Source organism: Neophocaena asiaeorientalis, unplaced genomic scaffold (genome assembly GCF_003031525.2).
Source record: "Neophocaena asiaeorientalis asiaeorientalis breed wild unplaced genomic scaffold, Neophocaena_asiaeorientalis_V1.1 scaffold327, whole genome shotgun sequence".
NCBI lineage: Eukaryota > Metazoa > Chordata > Mammalia > Artiodactyla > Phocoenidae > Neophocaena > Neophocaena asiaeorientalis.
Window position 1 is genome coordinate 6,672,983 of NW_020174560.1, and position 14,518 is coordinate 6,687,500.

The 14,518-nt window shown below is 37.8% G+C and overlaps 1 protein-coding gene across 6 annotated transcripts in view; it reads right to left on the bottom strand.

Moving 5' to 3' along the window:
• BCAS3 (BCAS3 microtubule associated cell migration factor) overlaps positions 1 to 14,518 on the bottom strand; it is a 575,284-nt gene that overhangs the window by 352,283 nt on the left and 208,483 nt on the right. For all 6 annotated transcript variants that reach the window (XM_024757571.1, XM_024757569.1, XM_024757570.1 and 3 more), the window contains exon 15: positions 14,122 to 14,386. In XM_024757571.1, coding sequence (XP_024613339.1) covers positions 14,122 to 14,386 — 265 coding nt within the window. The remainder of the gene's footprint in view (positions 1 to 14,121; positions 14,387 to 14,518) is intronic.

Sequence of the window (14,518 nt, forward strand, 5' to 3'; positions counted from 1 at the left end):
TATACTAAGGAAAAATTAAATATTAAAATCCAAGTATTTTCTGCTGAATAACAACGATCGTAGTAAAATGTAAGCAACTTTCATAATAATCAAAAAGATATAATTCAAAATAGCAAAGATGCTCCCCACAACCTCCTTCCCGCTCCCTTACCCCCACTCCACGGAAGCCTTCCTTCTTTTTACTTATGACTGTTAAGGATATTTTCTGGCTCTATTTCAGCATCATGACTCAGGTCATGAGAAGTGTCAAAGATGCATTTCCTTCAGATGGGAAAAAGCAACAGATTTTAACAACCATACAAAGATGGGAGTACTGTGCAAAAGAGCCAAATCAGCATTTTTGACAGCAGGGAAGATAAAACCTTTTATACTCACATATATTTTATTTCCAGCTTAAAAACATTTAAATATCATTCTATCGAAATACGCTCACATGTCCTGCTCGAGAAGAAAACAGGAAACCCATTCTCAATATAGCTGCCTAAATTATCAACAATTTGTGAGAGTATTGTTCACCGACAAAAAAAGAAAAAGAAAGAAATCAAAGTACACATAGGAACATTAATAAATAGTTCGAGTCCTTGTCTTCCAAACTTATTTTTCCAAAAGCAAAACCATGAATTTACCTGTATGCATAAAAACTCCTTTGACAGAAAGTCCTTGAGAATGAAAATCACAAAGAGGAGTGATACCATGACCATATCTGGGCACCTGAGAATGACGACTCTACTTCTTTCCCTGTAATTCTTCTGCCTTAGCAGAAACACTTATTCTTAATCAGCTGGATTATTGCCAGAAAACCATAATCATTTATCAGTACTGTTGCTTTTTATTTTCTTTCATCCATGATTTTATCAAAAGCGTACACATTTCAATCCATTCCGAATTGGACAGGAGTGAAATATTATTGAACATTTGTTAAGAATTCCCTACTCATGATGATTCTCAACACTGAAAAGGGAATGGCCTGTCTCTTCTGAAGCTGCCAACAACAACAATGCCCACACTAAATCCACTCTATCCATTTTGAAATAGTTTCACTCTTGTGCCTCATTCTAGCTTCAATATTCTCACCTGCAAAAACACATCATTCAATGTTAATACCTCTTTCAATGAACCTTAAATCCCTTTCCTTTTCTCATCCTCTTCCAAATTCTAAATGTCATTTTATGCTAAGAACCTATTATGCTAAGAACCATAACGGTTTCTATTTCTCAGTATGTGTAACGCTGGCACAGCAGCGACTTCACTCTCCGTACCCTTTTGTAGTTTACAAACTATAAGCCAGCAGTCATATTTTTACTTCCTGCTCAGATTTTTAAGTTCAAGACTGCTCATGGCTGCTACTCCCAAGTCTCATAATTTCTAAATCTGTTTATTTGGGTCACTCATGAAGGCACTGGTCATTGTGTATCCTAAGAAGCCCAATTCCTTCTCTCTTCTCCCCCTCCAATTTTTCTAAAACCAAATTTTGAAAAAATATTTCAACGGAATCTGACCAGAATTTTCTCACTTAATCGTCTTCCTCACTGGAAAAGTAAGGCTAACTTAACATGCAAACAGATAAGCCAAATCCTCTTGTAGTTAGTTATTCTAATCACCAGACTAAAACAATGTTGAAGGATCAACTCCCTGAAAACTAACTTGTAATTCTATTGCCAGAACGTTTCTAGAGAATTCCTTCGTGGGGAAACTGACCAGTCAAAGTGAAAAGATCTACAAATACTATTGATTGGGGGGTACGCTAATAAAACTGATAGACCAGTTGGACCTATAAACTGGTATGAGCTACTTGTGCTCAAAGAGCTTCCGATCAGTTCTTTAGTATGGATGTGAATAAATATGAAATAACAAAATAAATCAAATAATAATATATTTTTTTAATAAAATAAAAAATAAGAATGATCAGCCAAGGATTCCGGCCAGTATTTTAGTTTAATCAGCCTGAGATTGGGCCTAGGCATCAGTACTTTTTTAATCTATCCAGGTAAATTATAATGTACAATCAGGGTTGAGAGTCCAAGATGAAAGATAATGATGACCACAAAAAAAAAAATGAAAAAGGAACTCAGAGGAAATAGAGATACTACCAGGAGCAAATAAGTGCATCAAAAATTATAACTATCTTTTAAAGAGATAAACAATTTTACATCTGTGAAATAAGAAAAGGATGTGAAAATAAGAGAAACATTTATAGAAAAGGTTATTAAAGACATATTGCACAAATAAAAATCTAATAAGAAGGTTAGGAGATAAAGTTGGGGATATTCTCTTAAAGTAAAACAAAAAGACAAAGAGACAGGAAATAGAAAAGAAAGTTAGGGGTTCAGTGTAGGTGATCCATTATCCAACCAAAATGATTTCCAGAAAGGGGCAAAAAAAGAAAACAGCAAGAAATAAATTATGAAGAACTGAAAGAAGCAGACTCTGAGTGGGAGAAGTGGGTGCAGGAGAGTGCAATTTTTCTTTATAAAATTGTGGCATTATTTGACTTTTATAATAAATGTATGTATTGCTTTGATACAAAAGTTATATTGAATAGGTAAACAAAAACAATAAAACTACAATGAATGTTAACAGAAAAGAGAAGCAGAGATTAAGTATAAGGCCTAATGATGCCTCAGTAGTAGAGTGTAATCACTACTATTTTATGGGACTCTGGTCCCATAAAATACAGACAGGTCCTTGAATAGCAATGTACAGAGAAACAAAGAAAGGATCTTTTAGAACATACAGAAACCACTTACTCAGATGATTAACTAAAAGAGTTCCCTCCATTCATTCATAGGAGCTAGGTACCTGGACAGGGTACTAAAGCGAGACAATAATTGATAGTAATATATTTCAAAAGTCCAATTCTCTAATAAGACTTTGAGGAATAAATCATAGAAAACATCATGAAAAGGAAGCTAGGTTATTATAAAATCTTAGACAACATCAACATCCATAGTACACCAGGTTCATGCCAGGGTTGCCATGATTACCATCACAGGAAAGTTTAGAAAAGATCGCCCTCTAGAGGCATGTCTCATTAACCATTTAAAAACAAAACAAGAAACCTGGAGTCTATGATGTGCCAGTGTTAAAAATACAGAGAAAACACAAAATATTTCACGAACAGTAAAGAGGAAAACAAAGAATGACAGTTTAGCTCCAACTGCTAAATACCTAGCCAGCACTTATTTTAAGGAATAAAAAAAAAGAGAAAAAAGTGTAGCATATTCCAAATAATAGACAAGAGATAAAGTATTCAAATAGACTTTAATCAGTTTTTATAGTATTAAATTTAACATAAAGTATAATTTAGAGACAATATAAGAGTGTTAGAAGATACTCCGCAGGTAATTTTATTGTCCTCAAAAACTATGTTATCTGAAACTTCCTCTCAATTTTGCTGTGAACCTATAACTGCTCTATGAAACCATCTATTAAAAAATGATGCTATCTTTACTTCGTAGATGGTTTCTCCAATTAGGGCTTCTGAAATAAAAGAACTTTTCAGGATGGTATTAATTATAAGGCCTCTCTTTTCAATCCACTTTCCCTAAAGAACTCATCTGTTCTGAGAAACAACAGGAAGTGACATGAAAATATTTTAAATATGCATGATTTTGGTGTATAGATGTAAAGACACAAATTCACTAGGAAAACTTTAATAGACTTCAAAACAATAGATTAAAAACTTCATCTGAACTACAAGAAAGTACATGCAACCAGTAAAAAACCCAGGTACTAAACTAAGATAGCCTAAAAAGATTTTTATCCATTTACATGTATATACTGTATATATATATATACTCTGTGTCATATGAGGCATAAAATTTAAAGCAGAGCTACAGTGCACATGATTGATTTTTCTTGGCAAAAATTAAAACACACAAATGGAAACTTCAATCCACAAGTAAACAGTGATGTGGAAAGAGAAGTCAAAAAACATCACATTATTATTGATTGTCTTAAGTAGGTGAAACTATATAAGGCTGAAATGGGTGGTTGCTTTGTATTTACAGTTGTGATGTGGTCTGTATCAAGAAAACTACTGATCAACAAAAGTAATTACAAAAAACCAGCAAATGAAAGCTATAAACACAGTTTCTGAGTGGTAAAAAGAATGCCTCATACAGATGCTAGGAAGAAAAGTGATGCTACCAGTTACTTAGAAGCAGTTTATTAAAATAGTGAGGCTTCAAGTCCAAGAAATCAGAGGCCCCCTCTACAGGACCCAGAGTCTCATCCATTCCTTCCATTTAGAAGAAGCAGAATCTGAAATTCAGATGCCTAAAGCTGTGACTCAACGATGACTCCTCCCTTCAGGACCAATGAGTTAATGGGAAGGCAACACTTCCGAGAACTTTAGAAGTAAATCCAGAACCCCTCTGTTAACGCAATGGAAATAGGAAAAAAACAAATTCCTTAAAAGCCCTATCACATAGTGACTGTCATATTCTTGAACCTAAACTGGAAAACTAATTTGCAAAATAAAGAAATGCAAAGGCTAGAGAATGGGTAGATTAATTTATCCAACTATATTTCCTAATGTATGGCATTACAATGAGTAAAAACAGATGAAAAAGAAAAAATAATACTACCTTCACTTTCAATTTTGCGTTGGGTGTACCTTCATTTCAGAAACAATGTCAGAAGTCAACTCATCAATATTGAGTCTAATAATGCTACAAAAGCCTATGTACAATAAGGTCACGATTATATTTCAGTCACTTATTATTTGGTGAATTCTTCATTTATTCTCTTTTCTGCATAAGAGCCACTATACAAAAATATGAATAATGAATCAGTCCTACATACCTCCTTAGTAATAAACAGTATCAATAATGAAATTAATCATAGCAGCTAATCTTTTCCTGAGTTATTTCATGTGTGCCAGACACTATTCAAAATGCTTTGATCCTCACAGTAACTCTCTAAGGTAGGTAATTTTATTATCCCCATTTTACTGATAGAAAATTAAGGCACAGGTAGATTAAGTAATTTGTCTAAATTTACAGAGCCAGAAAGTCACAGAGGTTCTACCACAGGAAGTCAGACTCCAGGTCCTCCAACTGCCTCCCCAAGGAAGTTACAGTTAAAAATGGAGATCATCGAAAATAATAGGTAGAAGGCAGTAACCGATAAGTATGGATAAATAGCTTACAGAAGAAACAAATACCAAAGTTAGACACTTTATGTTAAGAGGGAGAAAAGCACACTGTGAGCTGAGCTGAGCTGAGCTGAGCTTCAAAGATTCATTCCACGTTTACCTGAAGAAATAAGCGGAAAACAATTCAGATGCAGGAACAAGGTGTTGATTGAAGCTGAAAAGCAGAAGCAAGTAATTAAATTTGCTTGGAGCATAAACAATAGTGGCAGAAATGGTTTCTTCATTCAGCAAAAATTTACTGACTGGTAAAGGGAATGCCTCATCTCCTAGAGGACTATTCGCCTGCAAACATGTTCACCTTCTATTTCTATGAGAAACAGAGGCAATCTCCTCTTTGCCCTCTAACTTTTCCCCATTTTCCTGTTCCTCTTTACATCAATGCTCATTGAAAGGCCTGTCAATACTGGCCTCCAATTTCTCTCTTCCCGTCCTTAATAAAATCCTCTCTTATCAGGCCCCTACCGCTTCAACAAAACTTGCTCTTATCAAAGCTACATGTCCTCTACATGACTAAATTTGATGGTATTCTATCTTTTTCTCAGTCCTTATCTTAATTGACCTATCAGCAGAATTTAACACATTAATCATTCCCTTTTCTCAGGAAAAAAAAAACAATGTCTTCATTTGGCTTATAGGATTTCTCATGTGTGGTTTTCCTTCTATGTCACAGGCTCAGTCCTGGGACATCTTCATCTTCTTTTCATACTCATTCACTTACTAGGTGATCTCATCCTGCTTTGGCTTTTTTTATCTAAGCCTCCCCAACATTTATTCTCAGCCTATTCCTTCCCACTGAACTCCAGATTCATAAAACCAACTACCTATCTAACATCACTAGGAGGTCAAGACACATCTTAAACTAAACATGTCCAAAAGTCCTGATCTGTCTCTATCCCCAGAGCTGCTTTATGCTCGCAGTCCTCATTTCATGTGATGGCAGTCGCACCCTTCCAGCTGTTCGGGCCGAAAGCCTTACTGATCACCCTGACTCCTCTCTTTTCTCTCCTGGATTTCTGCAATGCTCTCCTAACTGGTCTCACTAGACTTCTACTCTTGGCAGACTGCAGACGGTGCGTTCTCAATACAGATCACCATTCTGCTCCTGTCAAACCACAATCTGACCCCATCACCCAAAACCCTCCACAGCTTTTCCACTTTACTCTGAGTAAAAGTCAAAGGCTGACATGATCTGGCCGCATTCCCTCTCCGACCTCATCTTCTACTCTGCACCTTGCACACTGTTCCTTGGCCACATGGGCCTCCTTGCCTCTCCATGAACACTCCAGACACATTCTCAGCTCAGGGATTTTACACTGACTGTTTCTTCTGCCTGGAACACGTTCCGCAGACATCTGCATGACTTTCTCCCACACTTCCATCAGATCTTTATTCAAATGTCATCAACTCAGTAAGGCCTGCCAGGAACATCCTAATTTCAAACTGCAATCTTCTCTAGGCATGCCCTATTCCCCTTCCTTTACTTTACTCCATAGCATATAAAACTACCTGTTTATCCATCCATTTGTCCATCCATCCATCCATGAATCCATCCATCCATGAATCCATCCACCCATCCATCCATCCACCTATCATCTATTCTATGCATCATACATATCCCTCCACTGGAAAGTCAGCTCCATGGGAACAGGGATGTTTTCCTCTTTTATTCACTGCTGTATCCTAGAGCTCAGGAACAGTGCCTGGACATAGTAACACTAATTAATAGTTCTTGAATAAAATGAAAGAATCTTACAGATGTTAAAATGAAAAGCAATGTTACCATGAATGAAAATCTCTTCATTCTGACAAGTAATAAATTGTTTTTATTAGAACTTCTAAGTTCTAATAACTTTGAAAACTTTGGTTTGAAGCCTTAGAATCTACATTTTACCAAATACTATATGAGGTGCCAAGATACAAATATAAACAAGAAAAAGACCCTCTCTTCATGGAGGTAAATCTACTGGGAGACACAGGCATGTCAATGAACATATTAACATATGTTAATATGAACAACTAACATTAAAATATAATAAAATCACATTCATAGTGCCAATACCAAGACTGATACAGAACATACAACATAAAGAGGTGTTTAAAAGAGGCTGAAGAGGGACTTCCCTGGTAGCACAATTAAGAATCCACCTGCCAATGCAGGGGACACAGGTTCGATCCCTGGTCTGGAAAGACCCCACATGCTGCAGAGCAACTGAGCCCACGTGCCACAACTACTGAGCCCACGCTCTAGAGCCCACGAGCCACAACTACTGAGCTCGCACACCATAACTACTGAAGCCCACGCACCTAGAGCCCATGCTCTGCAACAAGAGAAGCCACCGCAATGAGAAGCCTGCGCACCGCAAGGAAGAGTAGCCTCTGCTCACCGCAACTAGAGAAAGCCCACGTGCAGCAACGAAGACCCAACGTGGCCAAAAATAAATAAATAAAAAACAAACAAAAAAAAGAGGCTGAAGAGATGAAGTGATACTTTTAGCTAGATCATAATGAAGTAGGGTTTCAGCAGGCATCCAAGGGAATAAAAATTATTTTGAGAAGAGTATGCAAACTTAAAAGGTGTCAAGAAATGAATACATGTGGCATTTTCAGGGAAGGGTACAGAAATGTAGGTGTGGTGGAACAAGAAGCTGAGAGTGAGATGGAACCTTCCCTAACATCCTAAAAGCATGGTGAGACACTGAAAGACTGAAAGCAGAAAAGTGGATTATCCTACTTACGGTTAACAAAGAAAATGCTTGCGATAGTTAAAAGAAAAAAAGAAGGCTGGAGGCTACAGAAACAGATGAGGTAAGAAATGATGATAAGAGGTTCTTAATCACTTTTGTCATGGACTACCTGGACAACCTGGAAAAGCCTGTGGACTCTTTCTCAGAATAATACTTTAAATGCATGGGATACAATACACAGAATTACAAAGAAAACCGTATTATTATACTGAAGTATAGCTATCAGTTTATTTTAAAAATTAAGTTCTGCTATAGTAATATATGTAATATTAAAATCAGTAATATTATTACATTATATATATATATAATTTCCAAGCAATGGTGAGCATAAACAATATTTCAAAATACATCTCGACAAAACACTTCAAGATTTCTTTGTATATAATGTGATACAAAAACATCTGTGTTTTTATTGGTGACAATGTCACAAGTACTGCTGCTATAACTGTCATGTGTTGTCTATATTCATAATGAAAGAAAACATTTACTTTTGGGTAGAGGATAGTAATCCTAAAGATGAAATATTTTCCTATCCATGTTCACGGATCTTAAGAACCCCTTAAGACTAAGGTCCAGGCAACAAGACCAGAAATGAAAGAGATATTTAGAGAAAGTATATTTCAAATAAATAAACATCCTCTGTTAAGTAAAAATGGCAAATAGATAAAATAATCCTAACCTAAACTGGATTGCATCCAGAAAGTAAAAAGGAAATATCCTTATATCAACTGTTATTTAACAGTTTCCTTTACTTTGCTAAAAAGAGCACAGACAAACAACAGCAACAACCGCCAAACCATGATTCATTTTCAAGATGAATCCCTCCCTGTTCAAACATTTACATTGTTTTTGACTAGCATCAGATTGTTTATCCACACAAACTGTAAATACATCATTTTTAGAACTAACCAACAACAATGCCCATTTTGTTTTGACATGTAAGGTACAAAAAGAACATAAAGAAAAATGACCATCACTCTAAAGTCTGCACTTTAAAAATGAAAAAACTACAGAAAAAGGGGGTGAAATTCCAACATAATAAAAATTTAGCATGTGTTATCAGGAGGAAAACGTCTCCTGAAATTCCTTGCTTTCAAAAGGGAATTTAAGAACTGCAGTACTGCTAAACTGTCTATAATCTCCTCTCTGAGATGCCTTCTCTTAGCTTTATGGAAAAATATGAAGAAAGCTGTGAAAACAATAATGCTGAGAGAAAATAATATATTTTGACAATATTACTCTTCAACTGTTTGATCTTTTACAAATGACAAATCCTTAACTGACTGGCACTTTGCACCCTTCAGCAAAAATATATTGAAAGGTATTCATTCAGTCATTCAACATCCGTTTTGTTCCCTTAGACAAGGGCAGAGATGACCTTAATTTCTGTGCACAGTATGCCCAAAGCCTAGCACAGAACCTGGTATGTGGTATGCTTATTAGAGAGGGAAGAAGAGGAAGAAAAAAGGAACTCAAAAGAATGCTCTCTGAAGGTGTATAAAGACTATAAATTCTTCCAAATTTTTCTAATACAGCTGGTTCTCTGGCCAACCTAGCTGCCCAATGTGCACGCTAAATCTCGCTCCATAAACTGTATGGTGAAATTCAAGTTAAGAAAAATATTTAACACAAAAAGCAAGGCCCTCAAAGAACCTATACTACCATTTAGTTATATGACAAAATAGTCACACCTAAGAAGGTAAGTAATTATTTCTGAAGTAAAATTTCTTGCAAATGGCTGAAAACATGAATATCTCATAGCTTTCTAAACTTTTTTAAAAATTTTAAATACTTTTTTATGATTTTTATTTTAAAAAATATTTATTTATTTATTATTTCTTTTGTCTGCACCAGGTCTTAGTTGCTGCACATGGCATCTATGTTACGGCCATGGTATCTTTGTCGCGGCATGCAGACTCTTAGTTACAGCGTGCATGCGGGATCTAGTTCCCCAATCAGGGATCGAACCCAGGCCCCCTGCAATGGCAGCGTGGAGTCTTACCCGCTGGACCACCAGGGAAGTCCCAATACTTTTTTAAATGACAGTTTTCACCCAGGACTTATTTCAACCTCAAAGATCATGGATCACTAGTTAAATATACATGAATAATAACTGTTCTTATAAAAATAATAGGGCCAGGGACCTCCCTGGTGGCGCAGTGGTTAAGAATCCACCTACCGGGCTTCCCTGGTGGCACAGTGGCTGAGAGTCTGCCTGCCGATGCAGGGGACACGGGTTCGTGCCCCGGTCTGGGAAGATCCCACATGCCGCGGAGTGGCTAGGCCCGTGAGCCGTGGCTGCTGGGCCTGCACGTCCGGAGCCTGTGCTCCACAACGGGAGAGGCCACAACGGGAGAGGCCACAACAGTGAGAGGCCCGCATACTGCAAAAAGAAAAAAAGAAAGAAAAACAAGAATCCACCTACCAATGCAGGGGACACGGGTTTGATCCCTGGTCTTGGAAGATCCCACATGCCACAGAGCAACTAAGCCCATGCACCACAACTACTAAGCCTGCACTCTAGAGCCCGCGAGCCACAACTACTGAGCCCGTGTACCACAACTACTGAAGCCTGTACACCTAGAACCCATGCTCCGCAACAAGAGAAGCCACCGCAATGAGAAGCCTGTGCACTGCAACAAGGAGCAGCCTCCGCTCGCCGTAACTAGAGAAAGCCCACAAGCAGCAACGAAGATCCAACGCAGCCAAAAACAAATAAATTAATTAATTAAAAAAATACTTCTAAATAAATAATAGGGCTAGGGACTTCCCTGGTGGTCCAACAGTTAAGAATCTGTCTTCCAATGCAGGGGATGCGGGTTTGATCCCTGGTCGGGGAACTAAGATCCCACATGCTGGGGGGCAACTAAGCCCATGTGACACAACTAGAGAGCCCGCGCGCCACAACTAGACAGCCTGTGTGCCGCAACTAGAAAGCCTGCACACAGCAACTACAGAGCCAACGTGCTCTGGAGCCTGTGCACCACAATGAAAGATCCTGCATGCTGCAACTAAGAGTCAATGCAGCCAAACACAAATAAAAATAAATATTAAAAAAATTATAATAGGGCTAAAGCACAAAATATCATCTAAGCAGAAAACTAAGGTCCCAAACTGTTTTGAGTTGCAGAATTTCTCCCCAGGATTCTATTTACCAATATATTTTTTCAGTCTATCTTAAAACTTCCTTCCAGAAAAAATACATATGTTGAATTGATTAGGTATTACAAAAGGATGTGTGTTCAAGCAGAAGCATTTTAGCTTCTTTAACTTCTTAGGGATATAGCCAGAAGAACTGCAAAGATGTACTCAAACAAGTACTTGTACACACATGTTCATAACAGCACTATCCACAAAATCAAAAGGTGGAAACAACTCAAATATCCATCAGTGGATGAACGGATAAAAAACTGTGGTACATACATATAATGGAATATTATTCAACCATAAAAAGTAATGAAGTACTGACACATACTACAATGTGGCTATACTTTTAAAACATTATGCTATGCAAAAGAAGCCAGAAACAAAAGGTCACATATTTTATGACTGCAGTTATATGAAATACCCATAACAGGTATAGATTGAGATGGAAAGCAGACTGGTGGTTGCTAGGGGCTTGGGGACAGAGGGGTGGGGAGGAACTGCTTAAAGAATATGCAGTTTGGGGGATTTCCCTGGCGGTCCAGCAGTTAAGACTCCGCCCTTCCAATGCAGAGGACACGGACTAGATCCCTGGTTGGGGAACTAAGAGCCCACAGGCCATGCTGTGCAGCCCAAAAAAAAAAAAAGAATATGCAGTTTTCATCTGGGGTGAAGACAATATATTTGGAACTAGACAGAAGTGGTAGTTGCATAATATTGTGATGTAATAAATCCCACTGAATTGTTAACATCTAAATGGTTAATTTTATGTCATATGAATGTCAAATCAATTGAATAAAGGTTGCTTTCTGTAGGAACCATAATCTCGCTCTATAAAATTCCCTATACTTAAAAATCTAAATTGGTCATCTGTCAAGGAGAAACTGCAATGCTCCAAAAGACAAAGTGTCATCTAATGTCAACGAATATCTTCTCTCATTCTGGCGGGTACAACCATTCTGATATTATCAAGGCCAAGATTCACATACGTTGTTATCCAGCACTTCAATTCAAAAATAAAACAAAGTGAGAGAGTGGCATGGACATATATACACTACCAAATATAAAACCAATAGCTAGTGGGAAGCAGCCGCGTAGCACAGGGAGATCAGCTCGGGGCTTTGTGACCACCTAGAGGGGTGGGATAGGGAGGGTGGGAGGGAGACGCAAGAAGGAGGAGATATGGGGATATATGTAGATGTATAGCTGATTCACTTTGTTATACAGCAGAAACTAACACACCACTGTAAAGCAATTATACTCCAATAAAGATGTTAAAAAACAAAAACAAAAAAAGACAAAAATAAGCACACATCTGCACTAAGAAACAGGGACAGAACTTTTCATCTCTTCATTATAAATAATAGCTCCACATCAGAAACCATCCAAATATACATCAACAGTAGGAGAAAGGATAAATAAGTAAAAATATATTTGTACAATGGAATATGTAAGAGCAATGGAAATAAATGAATTAAACCTACATAAAAATACATGAATTAATCTCATAAACATGTTAAAGAAGTTGAATATATGAATATCTACACACTCTGTTTTTTTAAAAAAGTGAACAGTTCACTTTTTTAAAAAGTAAGGAAGTGATTACCCTAAAAGTCAGAATCACAGCTTGCTTTTATGGAAAAGGGGCACAAAAGAGTTGTAGTAATGTAGTAATGTTTCCTTTATTGGTTGGAGTGATGGTTACACAACTATTTGCTCTAGATAAAATACTGACTAATACGTGGGTTTTTTAGAAATCCCCCAAAGATGTATTGGGTTGGCCAAAAAGTTCGTTCGGGTTTTTCCATAACATCTTACGAAAACCCAAATAAACTTCTGGGCCAACCCAATATTTTAAAATAAAATGCAAATGCTGCTCTAAAATACATACGACTCAAGATTATTCCTCTCCAACAATAAATATTTCTTAATGAACTACAGCACTGATTCTGGTTAAAGCCAGAGTTTTCTGGAAAAGATCTATAGATATGAGATCCGATCTCCAAATTTATGAAAATAGTCTTGAACATCATATTCCATATGACATCATATGACATCAAGTAATTCTTATATACTGAAAAAGTTAGGGAGTTAGCTGAGCGTGGCAAGTGAGCTGAAGAGATCTGGTTCTTCCCCTGGGGCCAAGGAGAGTGGTGTGGCCTCTGCTAGGGTGGGGGAAGGGGGCAGTCATTGGGGGAAGAAGGAGAGAACTTATCAAAAAATAGAAGGCAGAATTCCCAGCACAACGGGAATGTTGAAGCCTGGGGACTGCTGTTTCCATATTTGCTCACTCACGCACTCCTCCATCCATCCATCCATCCATCCATCCGTTCATTCATTCAACAGATCTCCATTTACTCTGTGCCTGGAAGGCACTGTAATAAGTTCTGTTCATACAGAATGGGCATTTAATAGAACTAATAGCCTGGTGGCAGAGACATATTTAAAACATAATCACACAAATAAATATTTAATTTAAAGTTGAAAAAAAAAGTTAGGGAGTTAATGTAGCATGGTAATGGTCACCATTACTATATTAACTTCAATTTATTAAATGATTTAATAAATTAAGAATGTTCCCGGGCTTCCCTGGTGACGCAGTGGTTAATGACAATGCACGAGACATGGGTTCGATCCCTGGTCCGGGAAGATTCCACATGCCGCGGAGCAACTATGCCCGTGCACCAGAACTACTGAGCCTGTGATCTAGAGCCCGTGAGCCACAGCTACTGAGCCCGCACAACAAAACTACTGAAGCTCGCGCACCTAGAGCCTGTGCTCTGCAACAAGAGAGGCCACCGCGATGAGAAGCCTGTGCACCACAACGAAGAGAAGCCCCCACTCGCCGCAACTAGAGAAAGCCCAGGCACAGCAACGAAGACCCAACGCAGCCAAAAATAAATAAACAAAATAAATAAATTAAAAAAAAAAAGAAGGTCCCCAAATGAGCCCAAGATCTTATCTTCATATGAATGAATTAGAAAAATGGGTTAATTTTATTCCAGATCTCAAAAATGAAAGATAAAGGGAAGAAGAACTGTTGGGAATAGTGGAGAGAGAGAAAACTGGGTTTACCGTGCAGAGGAGATCCAGAAGGGCTGCTGGATAGACCTGGAACAGGGCTACAGCGACCTCCTTGCTTAGACGTCAGTTCCTGTTCAATCTCTTCCAGCCCAGCACTCTTCTGGAAACGGCTCATACGATTTACCACTCGTGGTGACATATGTGTTCGAACACAAGGCTGGCCACCATAAGGGTTGATTGGGAAAACGTGGGAAGTCCCCCGGAGTGTACTGACCACAACCCAGCGACAGTCATGGCTGAAGCATATGTCTTGTACCTAGAAATGAAACAAGGAAAAACAAAAAAAAGATTGAAACTATTTGGATTTACCTAAGAATATCACAAACATATTTCTAAATATGAACAGAAATGCCTGCCTGGGGACTTCCCTGGTGGCGCAGTGGTTAAG